The sequence below is a fragment of the Epinephelus moara genome, chromosome 20 (assembly GCF_006386435.1).
Source record: "Epinephelus moara isolate mb chromosome 20, YSFRI_EMoa_1.0, whole genome shotgun sequence".
Taxonomy (NCBI): domain Eukaryota; kingdom Metazoa; phylum Chordata; class Actinopteri; order Perciformes; family Serranidae; genus Epinephelus; species Epinephelus moara.
This window is the reverse complement of record NC_065525.1, coordinates 33,811,538-33,830,117: the sequence shown is the minus strand read 5'-3', so window position 1 is coordinate 33,830,117 and position 18,580 is coordinate 33,811,538. Positions and strand designations below refer to the sequence as shown.

The 18,580-nt window shown below is 42.6% G+C and overlaps 1 protein-coding gene across 2 annotated transcripts in view; it reads left to right on the top strand.

Moving 5' to 3' along the window:
- The window catches only part of LOC126407591 (DNA polymerase III subunit epsilon-like), a 62,022-nt gene that overhangs the window by 5,023 nt on the left and 38,419 nt on the right, over positions 1–18,580 (top strand). The window contains exons 2-3 of one of the 2 annotated variants that reach the window (XM_050072630.1): positions 75–117; positions 4,706–5,380. In XM_050072630.1, the coding sequence (XP_049928587.1) occupies positions 75–117; positions 4,706–5,235 (573 nt within the window). In that variant the 3' untranslated portion in view covers positions 5,236–5,380. Of the gene's footprint in view, positions 1–74; positions 118–4,705; positions 5,381–18,580 lie in introns of those variants that run through there. The other variant, XM_050072629.1, reaches the window with a different exon arrangement.

The window sequence follows — 18,580 nt, the reverse complement described above, 5'->3', positions numbered from 1 at the left end:
TGTCAGACGTATCAGACGTGACTGTAGGATGTGTAAGTTCATGTTCAAATTTCTGTCTCTTTAAATCTTTGCAGATGTCGAACATTGTTTTCTTTGACCTGGAGACCACTGGATTAGGTAAGATTACCTTTATGTCTGTTTGTCTGCTTATCAATACTTTTACCCCTTTTCGGCAGTCATGGCTTGGCTTGGCTTGGCTTGGCTTGGTTTGGTTTGGTTTGGTTTGGTTTGGCCTGTCAGCCCAGCGCAGCAGGTAAGAGCCTGTTGTCTGCAGCTCTTCATCATCATCTCACTGTGGCTGTTTCTGCTTTTACTCTTCCTCCCTGCCGCACCATTAGCCTTGCCTTTATTGCTGCTCACAAAGTTCCACTAATTCAGTGATGAACACATTTCATTTCCTGTAGTCTTCACAATAAAAGTCCCCCATTATTTTGTTATGTAAAAACTTTTATTGTGAAGCAGCAAAATAAAGAAATGTTAAGTTTTCGAGCAGCAACTTAACACAACTTCTGCAGATATCTAAAGTAAAAACAGGAAGCAGGAGAGAGACTAAACTCTACAGACGTACTGAGAGCTGAACACACAGTGACTTTTCAAAACGCCTTTCTCTCTGGTCTCCTGCAGACATGGGGGAGTAAAGTTTTGCAACACACACAGATTGTTTAGGGGGAAGAAGGGGGGTCGTCAAGGGTTGGCTGCGGTCGGCGAGACATCACCGCTACCCGCTTGAGGGCAGGTGGCCCAGCTTTTGGACCTGCTCTGAAAAAGGTCCATCGCTGTTGCGGCTTGGTGTGGCACAGCGTGTCTAAACTGACAATGGAAACACAAATTGGCGTGGCATGGCTTTATTCAGCATGGCGAAGAGTGAGAATGGAAAAAGGGTATTAGTCTGTCACAATGTCATCACATTAAATATTACCCTTTTTATTTACCTTATCTGACAACAGTTGGCGTTATAATATACACCTTTGTTAAACAATATTTATTATTTTTATATTCATTATTTTATTGAGCTCAAAGGTTCATATTTGATCTTCTAATGGGTACTGAACTGTGCTGAAATCTACTATTGTGTAGACAGCACGACTAAAATGGTCTTAGTGCACAGTTTGGCGTGGAATCAACTGACAAACTGTCACAAGTTAAAGTAAACTGGCTAAATTGTGTACCAGTATGGCTACATGACAATTCAGCTAATAGTCTGAAGGCTCCACCTGTTTACAGTCACATCAACTCGAGTCTTAAAGGGAAATTTCGGTTTATTTCAACCCGTCTCCTATCGTCCTAAATTTGTTTCAAGTCACTAGTGACATAGAAGTAATAGTTAGCATGTTAGCCGTTAGCCTAGATACAGCCGGGGTGCATAGTAGCGTCAGACCTGTTAAAACGTAATTGAACGGGCATCCTTTCAAGTGCAAAGTTAGTCCACTAAACAAGCTTTTTCTCCACAAAGACCGCCTCATATCGTTAGGATAAATGTCAGAGAACATATAGAAAACGACATGTAAACGTGTTGTCTTACCTTACCGGTGTGCTGCCATGTTTGTTGTTTACCATTTAGCTAAGGCTGCAACCGGTCCCATTCCTTGCAACAGAGGTATTCCTCTTCTGTGGGCGTTGGGGCACAGCATTCACGGGTAACGTTACACCACCGATCTCCAGAGCTAAATCCTTGCAGCAGCCATTCCTCCTCTCTCGTCCTCTACCTGTTGTGCCTCTCTCTCTCTCCTCCTCCGTTCTTCAGTTTCACGAAGCTCTTCGTCAGTGCATTCTGGCTCAAATAAATAAGGGCGGCCATCGACTCTCGATGTGGAAAGCCTATATACGAACATTCCACATTTAGGTGGTCTTCAGAGTTGTTGTCTTACCTTAACGTGTGTTTACTGTTTACCTCTGCTTCCCAAAGCGCGGCCGAAATATCGCGAGAACAAGCAACAATCTCATACTGTGCCTGAAATCTCGCTAGAACAAGCAGCAACAGCTGCAAGGCAGAACCGGACAGTAGCCTGAAAAGTTCATTCATTTATTTTATGAAAGATTTATAGAATAATGGCTGACTTTTTGCCAGACTTCGACTTTGTGGAGGAGGAATTTGATTTTGCAGAGTTTTATGGCCGCCCTTATTTACGGCTGTATCTAGGCTAACGGCTAACATGCTAACTATTATTTCTTTGTCACTAGTAACTTGAAACAAATTTAGGACGATAGGAGACAGGTTGAAATAAACCGAAATTTCCCTTTAAGAGTGTGATTCAGTTTCTGTACGTATTGGTTTCTAAACTCACATATGCATCTGCCCCTGTTCATGAATGTTTGACGTTTAGTGGGTTAGGGTAGAGCATCACTTGGCTGGCATTACACGTCAAACCAATATGATGACAACCCAGAGGACGCCTGCGACTAACCACACACAAACCAGATATGCTCTTCCTGTCGGTGTCACAGGATGCAACTGCTTTATGACAGATTTCTAGGAGAGATGCAATATGTAATTGTATTATCAAACACGTTATACAAAAGACTGGATTCAAAACCAGCAACTACAAGGTGACTGTAATGGAAACTTTTAGGTAATGGACACACATATGTAATGGAATTATTTAGGCCTCTGTGCTCAATACCACAAAGCCGAAAGAATGTGATGTGATATGTTTTATGTCTTGTCCGGATGTCATAAGCTGTTTCTGCCTTAATTGGTGTTCAAGGACATGACAAGATGAGATGGCCCAATATTGCTCTGTCATTCGGTACAGTTCAGTTCGGAATGCTTTATTTCTGTTTCCACTGTGAAAAGTTGTGGATGGTACCAATGGGACTGTTCCATACCGTCCCCATTTTTGGTCCCCCCTCTGTTGGGGTACCTAGCACACAGATTTGAGCTGTGAACACTGCAGTCTGTTGTTTGGTCAATAGAGGACGGTCACTCTGCTCAGGGCTGAGTTGTGGCTGGTTTTGAGGCTCATGTTACCACTGTTCATACTGTGGAACTATGAAATAAAGGATGTTTTGCTGCCTCTTGCAGCAGCTGTAGTCTGAGAAAACAACTTAATTCACTGGGCCGACTGCTGGCGACTTTTAGGGTCAAACGTTAACTTGTAATGTTACTCAATGCATGAGTTGACGAGGTGAATCCATCAACCCACCTTAAATTTCAATATGACAACTTTGATCATTGCTTCAGTTTTTATATGACATACACTTTTCGTAATGAGTGGATCATCAAGAGCTTAAAAATATACATTCATTTTGAGCGGGTTATGTGAACTGTATATATTGTAATCCTCACTCAGAGAAGAAAAAAAACCATAGTGGAACGTTGTTCCTGTGGGCTCCGGCAACATTAAACCCCTGAGCTTGCCTGAGAAGGACTAAACACAAAAATCCGCTATTTTCAAATATCCCATGGAGAGAGACTCTCACTGCAGCCTGTTGTATTTTGTCCTGAAAATGTCAGCGTGCAACCTCATTCTGTGGACGTTAAACGAGGTGCAGACTGATGAAGGAGGAAATACAGTGAGTGCTGGACAGAGCAGTGAGTGACAACAACCCCGCCCACATTTAAGAGTACTGTTTGTGATGGAAACTCTAGGGTCTAGGTACCATGTCTGAAGGGTTACTTTTAGTTCCAAAGGTACCATACCAAAAGTGTTTGGTGGAAACAGGGCTTAAGAACCCCTCAGGCTTCTTTAAATCAATATATTTATATTAATAATTGATAAAGTGCCCTGGCTGTTGAGTACGTGTGTCAAAATTACCCTTCCTGTCAAAACCACATCTTTAAAGGATTGAAACCAGATGTTGAGAGAACGGATTACATTGTTACTTTGAAGTGTCTGAGTGAGTGGTTTTGACTTTGTGTTAAACGACTCATAAGTTTCTGTAAAAAAGCATTACCGTCACACTGTTATTATTATTATTCATGTCATTCAACATGCCCTCGCTGACTTCCGCTCAGCACTTGGTCTCTGGGTAATCCCCGCCGCCATCGTATGTGCCGTTCCATTTGTCTGAAAACCTGAAGTGAACTTGGTGAGATCAACCCTTGGAGAGCTGAGGGAGCAGGTGCACAACAATGGTCGCTCCAGAGGTGTATACTACCCATAATGCTTGGCAGTTATGTATTTGATGCAAGAAAATACATCCATGGTCAGGTGGCAGCAATGTATATCAAAGTCTGGTTGTGCCACCAAAGTAGAAGATGCAGAAAATTGGAAAAATAAAACAACAATAATAATAATTACAATAGGGTCCTACACGGACGACTTTGTCGTCGCTTGGGCCCTAATANTGAGGTTTCTACCGTTTTTTTTCCCCGTTAAAGGGGTTTTTTTGGGGAGTTTTTCCTTATCCGCTGCGAGGGTCATAAGGACAGAGGGATGTCGTATGCTGTAAAGCCCTGTGAGGCAAATTGTGATTTGTGATATTGGGCTTTATAAATAAAATTGATTGATTGATTGATTAGCACAAAGTATGGAAATGGGGGAAATAGCTGACCAAAGATAAAAAAATAAAATCCTCAGCCATTGCAGCTAAGAAATCGTCCTGCACATAAGCTTGTTTTATAATTTTGAACATTGTAACATATACAGCTAAGAAATCGTCCTGCACATAAGCTTGTTTTATAATTTTGAACATTGTAACATATATTTATTTATATTCTCTTTTTCTTTATTCCTCTTTAAATCCATCTCTTCTCTACTTTCAGATCCAGGGTGTCATATCATCCAGTTGTCAGCCGTCTGTGGAGAGAGAGAATTTAACGCCTACATCCTCCCCCGCCGCCCCATCTCTCCAAAAGCCACAGAGCTGACAGGCCTTACCCAGAGCAGAGGCACGCTGTATCGCCACGGGACTCCTCTGGACACCGTCTTTCTTTATGATGCTCTCAAGGACTTCATTGACTTTCTGAGCTCCTGCCGTCCTGTTCTGCTGGCGGCCCACAATGCAAAGGGGTTTGATGCACCCATACTCGCCAGAGTGCTGCGAAAGTGCTCCCTCTGGGAGCACTTCCAGCAGGTGGTGTCTGGGTTTGTGGACACCTTGCTGCTAAGCAGGAACCTCTTCCCTGGTCTGCCCCGTTATTCTCTGGGGTTTCTGGCTAAGCACTTCCTGGACAGATACTATGATGCCCATAATGCAGTGGAGGATGCCAAAATATTGAAGGAGCTGTTCAACCTTTGGCATCCCAACAGAGGGGACATCTCGAAAGTTACCTTCCTGACCAATGAATTTTAAAAAAGCTACAGGGGGGAAAAAAATTGTCTATGAAAACAAAATATTTCATTTAAAAATTAACCTTTGCTTTGTTGTTTGTTTTATTCTCATCATGTACCCGTGGGTGACTGATATTTTAAACATTTAGAAAAAAAAGAATCGACACAATAACACAATAACAATTAAACTTCTTTGTGATTGTTCAACACAACTTGGTATTTTTTAATTATTTGAATCAAGTTTCAGTAATAATACAGAGAGAAATCTCTCTCCTCAGCAGAGCAGCATGCAATGCAGCTGCAAGGCCGTGTTTGTCATGATCCTGGGTTTTTGTATATATTCTGTTATGCTGTAGACCCTTTTAGGGCCGACGTCACAATGATGTCAGTTTGTTAGCTGGAGGCAAAACACGACTCTCCACCACAGGGCTGTAGGCTATAAAGTGTCTTAAAATGTCGTCTTGTTGTGTTATTGGGAGCCAGAATAGAAGGAGTCATGGCTTAAAGTCAAAACTTAAATTTTATTGCATACCAGACGCCACTGTCCGTCAACAAAAACAAAGACAACTATGGTTAAATGTGATAAGATGAAGGACTGGACGGAGGCCATCATCAAAAATGCTCACATGTGCAGCGCACACTTCATATCAGGTTAGGGAAAAAGTACTCCCTGTTGTAGGGATGAATAACGTTATGTGTATTAAGGGTTATCATGTCCATCTCATCAAAAACTGGGGAGGTATTAAGAGGAATGTTGGATTTCTCTGTAACACTAACTTTTTAGTGCATTAGCTAACGTTAGCTTCGATAACAAAACAAACCGGAGGAAACCGTTCAAGTGTCGTCCTCCTTTGTAAGATTGGCAGAGTAATCAACCACAAAGCTTCCTGTGACATCATCCATCCACTGAGTGAGAGCATACGAGTTGGCCAGTCTGGTCCTGTTGGTCAGTGTTAAATTATTCAAGTTACACTCACAGTCCCGTAGAGTGAGTGACCTGATATGGTGCGTTCGTAAACTCAGTCTGACGCTCTACACTGAAGTGAGAGCTCTGTTGGTCGAAGAAATGGAGCGTTATATTTCTATGAATTAACCAACGGTTAGGTTAATCACATAATCACTCCACTCGGCACTCTGCTGCTCCGTCTCTCCAGACAGTGTCCAGAGTACGCTCTGCCACTCCGAGAGTGCGGTGCTCTGAATAACTGAATGGTACATTCAGACAGCACTCTGAATTTATTAACAGTCCAGTTTGTGCCAGAGTACACACTGACACTAAGAATGAGTATTTCTGAATGCACCACTCACATCATCTTCCTCCACTGTCTAAAACAAACCAACAGAAGTTGCTAGCTAGCACTAGCTAATGTTTGTGAAGAATTGTTTTGCCTCCAGCTAAGCCCCGCCCACCAGAAACATCATACAGTTTACTAACAGTAGCCCCGCCCACCAGAAACATCATACAGTTTACTAACAGTAAAAGGGTCAATAGGTTTTGTTTTGGATCTTTCGGCTTGTGTTCCTTGTTCCAAGTTATTCATTCATGGTTAATCTGTTTCCTGTTATATTTAGTAGATTTTCTGTCACACCTGTCTTGTTTGTCCTTCCCTGTTCCCAGAGTCTTTCCGTGACACCTGTTCTGTATTAGTCTTGTTTGCTCCACCCTAGTGTTCCCCTCCACACCCTTGTTGTCAGCCAATCCACATTTCCCCCCTGTTGCCCATGTCCTCCTCCTGCTCCAGCTGTGTCTCATTCTTGTGATTAGTTTTCTGTGTATACCTGTGTGTTTCTCTTTGTTCCTTGTCAGTCCGTCCCGTGTTCACTCCTGTGTTCATCCCGGTGTCGTTTCTTCCTAGTCTCTCATGTTCCGTTTTGGATTTCCTCCCCAAGTTCTTCGTTGTGTTCATCAAATTTTCCCGGTTGGTTTTCAGTTGAGAGTTCTGGTTCTGCTTTCATTTGGGCTGTCAGTTACCTGCTTGTTCTGACTGTTTTTTATCAGCTGCATTAGAGCTCGCTTGTTGTTAAAACTTGAACCTGCCTGTTACTCTGCATTTGGGTCCTCCCTGAACTGATATACGACAGTGTTGTATTTAAAAATATATTCTGCTTTCATTGTTTTAATACCTGCCTTTACCTACTGCAGTGGTCACCTCTATTAAAGTTAAGCTTTAAAACCTTTCTCCAAGGGTTTGTCACACTGCGTTCTGGGAAACTGAGGATCACTATCAAGAACGATACAGGAGGGGTGAGTTAAAGTAGATCCATAAAAAGAGCGGCCCGCTTAAGTATTAATATTTCATGCTGATTTGCATTAAAAAGACTTTTTGACATAAAAATCACTCCTCTTGCCAAGAAGAGGTGCTTTGTTACATACGTCATGTACATAAACGGAAAATCATAAAAGGATAGTTTGTTGAAAATATGATTTGCTTATAGTGATGGTGGTTTTATTATAATCACCGAGGTGACAGTCAGACATCACAGCTTTTACAAAAAAGAACATAAATACCAGATTAGAAATAGGGAAAAACAAATACACGGACTAAAACTATGATTTATTGTGTTTTAGGGATTTGTGTACTCAAATAGTCTCACGATTTTAAGGAGGAATTATGAATAATTGTCATACCTGACTCATATATGAATTGGCTCGTCCAGCGACATAACTCAAATTGGAGTATTTGTACACTGCAACACTTCGTCACAGTGTAGACCCTTTTTAGGGCCGACGTCACAATGATGTCAGTCTGTTATCCGGAGGCAAAACATGCTTCTCCACCACAGGGCTGGAGGCTACATAGGAGTCTTAAAATGTGCCAAGAAAATATCCCCCACACCATTACACCACCACCACCAGCCTGAACCGTTGATACAAGGCAGGATGGATCCATGCTTTCATGTTGTTTACACCAAATTCTGACCCTACCATCTGAATGTGGCAGCAGAAATCCAGACTCATCAGACCAGGCAACGTTTTTCCAATCTTCTATTGTCCAGTTTTGGTGAGCCTGTGTGAACTGTAGCCTCAGTTTCCTGTTGTTAGCTGACAGGAGTGGCACCTGGTGTGGTCTTCTGCTGCTGTAGCCCATCTGCTTCAAGGTTGGACGTGTTGTTGGTTCAGAGATGGTCTTCTGCAGACCTTGGTTGTAACCAGTGGTTATTTGAGTTACTGTTGCCTTTCTATCATCTTGAACCAGTCTGGCCATTCTCCTCTGATCTCTGGCATCAACAAGGCATTTCGGCTCACTGGATATTTTCTCTTTTTGGGACCATCCTCTGTAAACTCTAGAGATGGTTGTGTGTGAAAATCCCAGTAAATACTCAGACCAGCCCGTCTGGCACCAACAACCATGCCACATTCAAAGTCACTTAAATCAGCTTTCTTCTCCATTCTGATGCTCGGTTTGAAATTCAGCAGGTCATCTTGACCATGTCTACATGCCTAAATGCATTGAGCTGCTGCCATGTGATTGGCTGATTAGCTTTTTGCCTAAAAGATCAGTGAACAGGTGTGCCTAATAAAGTGGCTGGTAAGTGTATTGTGTAGCTGGTATGAGCGACCTGAGTCAAATCAGTGGTGCAGCAGCTTAGGTCCAAAGTGCCATAATGAAATCATAAATTATGATAGCACATGGGTTTCAGCAAGTTAATGAGGTTTTGTAGAAATCCATGCTTGCTCCCTGTGGTGGCTTCTTGTAATGTTAGTTAGTTAGTTCCTGTGCATAAGGCTTCACTGGGCACTGAAGTGAGCGGCGACCTTGGAGAGTTTCACTTGTGTGTGAGAAACTTGCTTTGTAGCTGATCACATGACAGTTATCAGTAAACTGGAGGCCTCCCTTTTGCTCCTGCCCTTCTAAGTTTTAATTATCCCATGAGTGAATCTGTGATTCTTTGTCGGACCTTCAGAGGATCCTCCAGGTGTCAGAGCTCTGACCTTTCAGCTGAAATAAACTGACTCTGTTATAACTCTTATTATTCTGTTTTATCACTTTATTAAATAACACAAAAGACAACTTGATCGTTTCACTCTTTATTTGTTCACTCCTGCCACCACAGTTCACTGGCACACAGTAAATACACTTTGGTTTCTTCACCACTAGATTGTGGTGTTCATGTGCTAACTGGCTAACTAGCATCAAGATGGTAATGTGGTCTCAGTTTTTGAATGACCGTTACAGACTCCTAGTGTGGAGAGTTATTTCCTTTCACAAAATGTATGTGCTGGTTGGCTGTCACAGTCTTTGTGGTGTGTTTATTTGCAATGAGACATGGCAACATCAGGCGACTCAGCAAGGGGCTTTTGTTGCCACTAGTACCTGTAGTTGGTTTGGTGTGTCTGGGCCTTAAGTCATGATCAGGGCCTTTTTTCTGTGTTCCTGTTTTTCTGAGTGATACTGTGTGTGTGGGAGAGGGAGGCTGAAGAGAGCAGGGTGAGTGATTGCACCTGTGGGAGGATAGTGTCTCAGACAAAGAAGTAGAGTAGCAGAGTGAGAGGGCACATGTGTCTCTGGAGAGGAGAATGCTTGGTGAATGTTACGTGGCAGAGGCCCAGCCGAACCAGCTGTATTTTGCACTCATCACTGGGGGGTGGGTGGTGTTTGCAGACCGTTTAGGACTGCTAGGGGTAGGGAGGTTCCTCCATGAAGCAGGGCGAGGGTAGTGTTTGGCCCTGATCACACGTGTTTTAGCAGCTGGAGGCCTTTTTGTAATTGTTTTTATGAGAATGAAGCTTTTTGCTCGCAGTTTTTGCGTTGCAACGCGCCTCGAGTTTCTACTGTCTAAGCACAAGAACGATCAGGTGAAAACGGAATTGTTTCTCATTTGCGTTTTTCTGTGTTCTGTGTTCAATAAACACAGACTTTCATCCAAGGGAGTGGTGATTGCATCCCGTAAGATAGATAAGAGAACTGTTATAAAAATTATGATTACACTGTGTGTGTGTGTCTGTGTGTGTCTGTGTGTGTCTGTGTGTGCTACTATTTTAAACACAAGTCATGATGAATTGCTCCTGTTTTGTACTGCAACACTGCAACATCAACTAAGGTTAAAGGAGGTTCAGCACTATATTTGTAAGAGGAAGACAGAAAGACCAAGGGTCGGAGACAGATCGAGAGCATGTCATCTGGGGGTCAGTTTGGCAGGGTTTTTCCCCAACAGGAGGACTGAAGACGGTTATGACGTTATCTATGAAGTCTGTACTTGACAAATTAGAGGAACTGAAACACCTGAACTCCAATGCTCACTTATGCTGTATAAATAACTTGCAGTAGATGCTCCTCGGGGAGCCTTTTCTCTGTAACCTCATCGTGTATGTTGCACTGTGAAATGCTCCTTCTTGTACAAGAAAATAAATTCTGTTAAACTTTGATACTTCGGCTCCGGTCTCTATTGCTTTAAGGGTCATTATGAAGAAATTCTTTTGACACCAACCATGTGTGTTTGTTGTTGAAGGAAAAAAACGTCAATTCGGGGTGTTGTACTGACATAGTGCTTTTATTTTGAAAGAGACTGTAAACGGTGAATCTATAATACATTTACAGTGTATTTTGAAACAGGACACTGCATGTAACAGGCAGAACTTGAGACGGTGTCCCAGAACGTCAGCAACCAACGCACCAGGGTACCTTGCACAGCATACATGGATGTGGAAAGTCCATGACAAAGCACGTCAATATGTGACAAGGTTGGAGTGAGAATGTGTTGCCCCATGTCAGCGTGGGTTTTCTCCAGCTTCCTCCCACAGTCCAAAGACATGCAGGTTAATTGGTTAAAAAAATCACTGGAGACATTTAGAATCAGGTGCAACCGAGTTTAATGTGTTCACAAGCAACAACACATACAACTCATGAGTCAAGTTCCGGAACCAGACTGAAAACTCACTCTCTGCGCTCTTCCCTTTCCTTTCCACATGAGCTAGAATATAAAGGTGTAATATCTCGTCATGTTTGGATATGATCTCACCATGGATGAGTCAGAACCTAATAGTGTAATCTCTTGGACCACCTGGATATGACTCATACTGGTGAACAGTGTGGTACCAGCCTGGACTCAAATTGTCCTACCAATATGTCTGAGCCAAGTCAGACCAGATGTGTGAGTGAGCACAATTCATGACTAGATGTGTAAATACAGTACATTCATTCAACACATATATTCCATACCTAATCAAACTATGAAGGTGAGTACTTACTGATTGTCATTTAATCACATTTTGCAGTTAAGGCTCACTTTACACTATAGAAATGTGCCCACACTAGCACCTGAGAGTGTGTGTTTAGCTCATACGGATTATCCTTTGATCATATGGCTTCAACAAATGTCTTGTTATCATCATACCCTTTAGGTGCGGTCACACCAAACCGACATCAAAGAACTAGCGGCGACAAAAGCCAACTGTTGCATCGTCTACGTCGTCTCACGTCACCCTGTGTCAGTTTGAACACACTACAAAGACTACATCTGACAGCCAAGTAGCACGTACGTTCTGCGCCTGTGTGAGAGAGAGTAGAGTGAGAGAGTGGTACATCCTGACAGCCGAGGTGTTATCTATCTGTGCAGCCGAGCACCGCAGCACCTCCACACACTATTACATTCAGACGGTCCCAGTGTTTCCTCCGCAGGCTCCGCTTCACTCAGCTGCCCGATAAACCCGCTGCTTCTTCGCACTTTAACCTGAATAACAAACCACGGCTCGGTGCTCCGGTTGGATCCAAACGGAGAGCCGGGGCTAGCTGGGAAGCTAGCGGAGGCTAACTGGCTGTGCTTCCCTCTGGTCATGCTGGGGCTAATGCTCCACTAGCCTCACAGCTAGCCCCGGTTTGGTATTCAGGTTAAAGTGTGAAGAAGCAGCGTGTCTGTCGGGCAGCTGAGTGAAGTGGAGCCTGAGGAGGAAGCACCGGTTAGCCCCGGTTTCACTACAGGCAGATTCACTCGAAAACCTGAACAGCCAATCAGAGTGATCTCTCTCACCGACAAGCTCTGCCGCCGATTCAACATGCTCAATCGTCCGAAAAGCCGCCAACGCCGACGCCGAAGTGCCGACGGTGCAGGACACACCGCAAAAACTAAAACTACTTTAAGTTTTATACTTGTATCTTATTTTGAGTGTTATGATTTCAAAAGTTTGCTGACTGAAGTACTGATATATTAATGTACTTGTTTAAGCATTGAAGAAGTGCCTATATAGTCGCATTGTGTTGTGGTGTATTGTACATCAAAGGACTATAGGCTGAGACACAGACCTAGGATGGATGCCGTCAGGAGGGATCCAAAACAAACAGACAGTTGCTTTTAAAATGCTTTTGTCTTTATTTCACATATATTCACTGTGTCTTTATATTTTAAAGACTTATCTCCATGATTTTTGTATCACCATGTTTTATTTTTATGGTTGTTTTGTGGGGTTTAGGTTTCACTCATACGCCACAGCACTTACAGCTGTATGTGTGTTTGTGCTGAGGCCTGCACACACTGTCTTTAAGCAGACTGCAGCAGATGGGAAAGTTCCCAGAGGTTGATCTGCAGTTGAACTCACAATGTGTGTTGACATGTGATGCAAACTCCTCATGTTTCAAACCGCCTTGGGTCATGAAGATATCTTCAAGACATGTAGTATTTTGAGTTTGTTGTAAAAACTGTCTGCCGGGTCATAAACACCTGGGCTTGAAATGGTATATAAAGAGATTATGATTGGTGTTCGGGGCCAACTTTTCGGGGGCCCATCAACTTGGTCTCTGGACGGTAACTTAGCGAAAGATTGCATTTTTTAGCTTCCTTTTGGAAACATTTAACTTGTGAAAGTTGACTGTGAGCGGATCCTGGATAGCAACACATTCTCACTATATATTGATGTTTGGTCATAGGGCGTAATAGGGCGTATTTAAGGAGATCTGTGTTAATGTGTGTGTATGTGGAATAGGTGTGGGGGTGCCATTAAGGTTATGCGGTTGAAGGGCCTTCAGATGGACTGCACATGACCTGATAAAGGGTTGTTCGTGCAGCTTGACCTTCATGAGTGTTAAATTATGTGTGTGTGTGTGTGTGTGTGTATAGTTCAGTAGCTCAAAGAAAGCAGAGCTGAAGGTGCTGTGTGGTACGAGGTATGCAGAAGTACAGAGAGAGAAGTGGCCTTGTACACTTGGCAGAGTGCAGATACATATTTTCCATTACAGTGTCAAGTTCTGCCTGTTACATGCATTTTACTTTTTTCAAATTACACTTCCATTTTCACAGGAAATTTACCGTTGAAATGGAAATAAACGCAAAAACTTGATTCCCAAAGACTTAGGGTCTGGTGGGAAGAGTTTCCAAGCATTTTAACAATGAACCTCTGGATGCAGCACATCACACTTGTCGCTGCGTTGAGAGTTTATTTCTTCACTGCATTCACCGAGACTCAGTCTGCTGATGAGTTCAGGATAGCCAGAGAACAGGAGTTCTCCATTGTTAGGTCTGGAAGGGAAGGTGAGGCTAAAACAGGTTGTCTTAGTACAAAAATCAAATATGTGGTTGGCTGTGGTGTTGCTTGGCAGAGACTAACTTGTGAGTACACTAGCCTAACAAAAGAATGTGCTGGCTTTCACCGTGGGGGAAGCTTCTTGTGGAGGAGGGGCAGCTACAACACAAACAGGCATGAAAGATTAAGACAGGAATTTACAACGGTAAATTTGCTTGCAAGGATCTGTTGTTTCTCAAGTTAACTCAAGCTGGAACTTGGATCGTAACAGCGAGGTACAAAACTTCACAGGGCTAGTGGCACACTATGGCTGTTATGCTCTATCTCTTACTTAGGCTGAAATGCACGGCAGTAACATGCTAGGGTCTAGGTACCATGTCCGACGGGTTACTTTTGAATTCAAAGGTATCATAGCGGAAGTGTTTGGTGGAAACTGGGCTCATGTGTCAGCCCTGTGATAGTCTGGCGACCTGTCCACGGTGCACCCCGCCTCTCCCCTAATGTCAGCTGGATAGGCTCCAGCACCCCTGCGACCCCTAACACGATAAGCGGTTATGGAAAATGAATGAATGAATAAATTAATGTATTGTAATAGGGTTGGTTGTGCCACCTTAAAGGTCAGTCCACCTTAAGTGTACCTGATTAGGTTTGAACAGGCCCCAGGTGTAACTCATTCATGTTACTCTATACACCATGCAGATCCTCAGGCTGCAAAGACACTGCTCCTCGTTCGTGTGGTGAGTTATGTTGAAGTGAACATTCAAGCTGTTTTCTGTGTTTCTTTGATTTGTATGTCTTGGTGTTCTGCATGTGGCTTGTAAATTTTAAGGATTTAGTGGTGTTGTAGGCCAGATTTTCTCTTGACGGCCAGCAAACGCCCTGGGTTTGATGTCCGTCTTAAAGAGGTGAATGCGTGTTGATGCCTGTTGATGCTTTTTAATTTTATTTGAAGTTTTCATTTAAGTATAGAAGACAGACAGACAATAACAAAACAAATCTCATAGTACCGCCTCATTTAAAGTTCATTGTTAGGGGAGTCAAGTCCAAAGCTTGTATAAGCAGTCCAAGATCGTCCATTTGAAGGACTCCACCCCTTTTATTATTAGGGTCCATGAGAAAAAATGAGGCTAAGAAATGTACATGCATCTACATATAACACACCTATGTATACATACCTGTACATACATACACGTCAGAACAAGAGACACACAACATGACAGCAAAACAAACAAAAAAAAAATAATAATAATAATATTAAAAAACAAAAAGAGTAAGTAACGTTAGTTACAGTAACATTAGCTAACATTACTACTATACACTACTCGTGTAGAACTCAAAGTCTCTAGCATGCTAACGTCAGCTGTGTAAATCAGCTTCACTTTCATTATACAGTAAAAGATGAGGGCCACATGTGAAAAACAAAAAAGAAAGAAAAATAAAAAAAAGAATACGTACCTTTCTGTGTTGCCTGTCCCGGCTCCAACTTTCCTCCAAACATAACTTTCTTCTTCTTGCTCACTCGTCTGTCTCTCGGGTGGAAGCTCAGCACTGCCCCTACAGGCCTGGAGCACTTCCGTTGTATGAGTGTATATGCAGTGTTTTCTTTTTGCATTTGTTTTCTTATTTGCAGCGCGTTTCAGTCAGTATATGCAGCACGTTTCAGCACGTTTCTGTATATGCAGCGTTTTTCTGTTGCATTTGTTTTCTCATATGCAGCGCGTTTCTCTATTTGCAGTGCGTTTGTCCTTGTCGGCCACCGTAGGAGGGGCCATCATATCAGTCAAAACACAGGATGCATTATAGCAGCAGAGACCATGAGTTATGCATTGTTATACATGAGTAATACATTTAATCATACATGAATAACATATTTAGTGTACATTTAGTCCTTACCAAGCAATATCAAAAAGGGTTGCCATACTTGCAGAAAATAGTTTTGCGACTTTCCCTTATTAAAACAAATCTGATCCATCTTAGCAGTGGGAAGCATTTCACTGAGCCATCTCTTAAAACGTGGGGGCGATGGTGACTTCCAGTTTAACAATATTAATTTTTTGCTTGTCTTGAGAATCTGCTTTTGGTGGGAGGGAAGGGCCATTGTATTATCAGAGCAGCCAAGAATGGCCAGATTACAGTCTGGAGGGATATTTATTTCAAATTGTTTAGAGAACCAACTGAATACGAAATTACTTAGTATCGGGCAGTGCCAGAAAAGGTGTGAAAATGATCCTTCGACAGTATTGCATCTGTCACACATGGGAGAGATTGATTCATATATTCTACTCAGTTTAGTTTTAGAATAATGAAATCTGTGCAAGGCTTTAGATTGAATTAGCCTGTATCTGGAGTTAATAGAGCAGCTCTGTATGTTGGCCAGACCCTCCTCCCATTGTTCCTCTGATACTGGAACTCCCAGTTCCGCAGCCCAAGCCTCCCTGAGATGACTGGTATCCACTGGCACCATAATGGTAGTAACAAATTGGGAGACTAGATGTTTAGCGTTTGGTTCTGAGAGAAGTAAATCATAAAACTTGTGACTCTTGGTTGCAAAGTGGGGGATGCACACCCGTATAAAATTCCTGACCTGAAGGTAACAGTAGAAATGTGACTGTGGAAGGTGGTGTTTAGTTTGGAGTTGAGAGAATGAGGCAAATTTGTTGTCTATATAAAAATTCTCCTCCAGTCCAGGAACACTCCATCCATCAGTGCTGGCTTGAACAAGTGGTTATTGGGGTATGTACAGAGACATCTGGTAACCTAAGGTGTTTTTTTATTTGGTTTAATATCTTCAGGGAGTTCCTGATGGTGAAGTTATGACCTATTAATTTATACAATGCCTGTTGATGCTGATTTAATCCTTTTCGTGACTGTTAAGATAAAACTCATGACAATCTCTTTAAATACACCAGAAACCCTCCTTTAATTTAGTTAACTGTGTTTTTCTCCCTTAGTGTTTTTTGCAGTGTTACTGCTGCTTTGCATAGGGGTTATTTTTTAATGTACTTATTTATGTGATAGTTTGTAAAAGGTTATATTAGCAGTAAAGGAAGCAGTGCAATCAACCACCTGCCAATTTTAATGCATTTTTGTCTTTGCTTTTAGGCTGAACCCTGGCTGAGGAGGGGAGGGCTGGGGCCTAGCTCCCTACATATCCACTCCTCTTGCACGGTTTGCTGTGTTTTCACTTTGCACTTTATAAGATAAGATAAGATATTGATCCCATACTGGGAAATTCTTACTTTACAGCAGCAAGCCATCAAACAGTATGTGGACATTAGAATATTGAAATATAAAATACATACAAAGTGAGTAGTACTAAGATTTAAAATATACAAGAAATATACAGGAATAAAATAAAAATAAAGAATATCAAATTGCAGGAGTAAAAAGATCAAACTATTATGATGGAAAAATTCTGGTATTTAACCATATTTAACCTATAATGTGTTCTGCATGTGTTGTATACTCATGTTCTAAGGGTGTTTGTTTTGATGAAACTGAACTTCTCACCTATGATATGTGTTGCTCATTTAACCCCTACTGTGACAGCAGTGTGAGACACAGCAGAGGCCTAATAAAAGTAGGTTAAAGGTTACGAGCCAGGGAGGCTCCCACATCAAGTGTCCTTGTGGGCTTCAAGAGATGTTGTGTCTTAGGGATGCTTACTGCAGAACCACCTGCGTGCTATATATTTTGACTATTGACATGCATGTGTTTTGGGAACTATAGAGATAGCATAGCTGAAGAACATCTAGGCACTCNGCGTGCTATATATTTTGACTATTGACATGCATGTGTTTTGGGAACTATAGAGATAGCATAGCTGAAGAACATCTAGGCACTCACTCACTCACTATGTGTGTGACTCCATTCATGAATGCTTATTAAAACTCAAGAAAGACAGCCGACATGTGAAGACTTTTTTCTTTAAACTGTTTATTAAATAGACCGAAGTTGTTTTACCACCACACTATATACACAACACAGTCAGAAGTGAGGTAGAGGTTGTAAAAATGTGCAAAATAGCTACAAGTGTGCAACTGGTTAATACCAGCAGTGCAAAGAAGTGGTTGTAATGTAACTATTAAGCTATAGAGAGCTGTGAGTGCTCTCTGTCAAACAGAGGTGATGTATTAAAAAGCGCTATGGCTCGGGGGAGGAATGATTTCGTGTATCTGTCCTTGAGAACAGTCTGTTGGAGAAAGAGCTCCGCTGTCTGTCCAGTATGAGGTGAAGAGGGTGGTCAGGATTATCCATGATGGATAACAGTTTGTTCAGTGTCCTCCTTTCCACCACTGCTTCAAATGAGTCCAGTTTGCAGCCAATCCCGGAGCCAGCCTTCTTAATGAGTTTCTGAAGTCTGTCGGTCTCACCGGCTCCGATGCTGCTTCCCCAACAGACTACAGAAAAGTAAGTGCACTGGCTACAACAGACTGGTAGAAGATCTCCAACATCTTGCTGCACACATTGAAAGATCTCAGCTTCCTCAGGAAATAGTCTACTCATCCCCTTCTTGTACACAGCGTCCAGTTCAGTCTGTTGTCTGCGTGGATGCCAAGGTGCTTGTAATCCTCGACCATGATGATGTCCTCTCCCCGTATGCACAGGGGTTGAGAAGCCGCCCTCTTCCTTCTGAAGTCGATCACCATCTCCCTGGTCTTGGCCACGTTCAGCAACAGGTGATTTCTTCCAGCCCACTCCACAAAATCATCCACCAGGGCTCTGTACTCCTCCTCCTGCCCATCACTTACACACCCAACCACTGCAGAGTCGTCAGAGAACTTCTGCAGGGGCATGACCCAGAGTCATACTGAAAGTCTGTGGAGTACAAGGTGAAAAGGAAAGGAGACAGAACAATCCCCTGTGGAGCTCCTGTGCTACTCCCCACCATGTCAGACAGGACACTGCACAG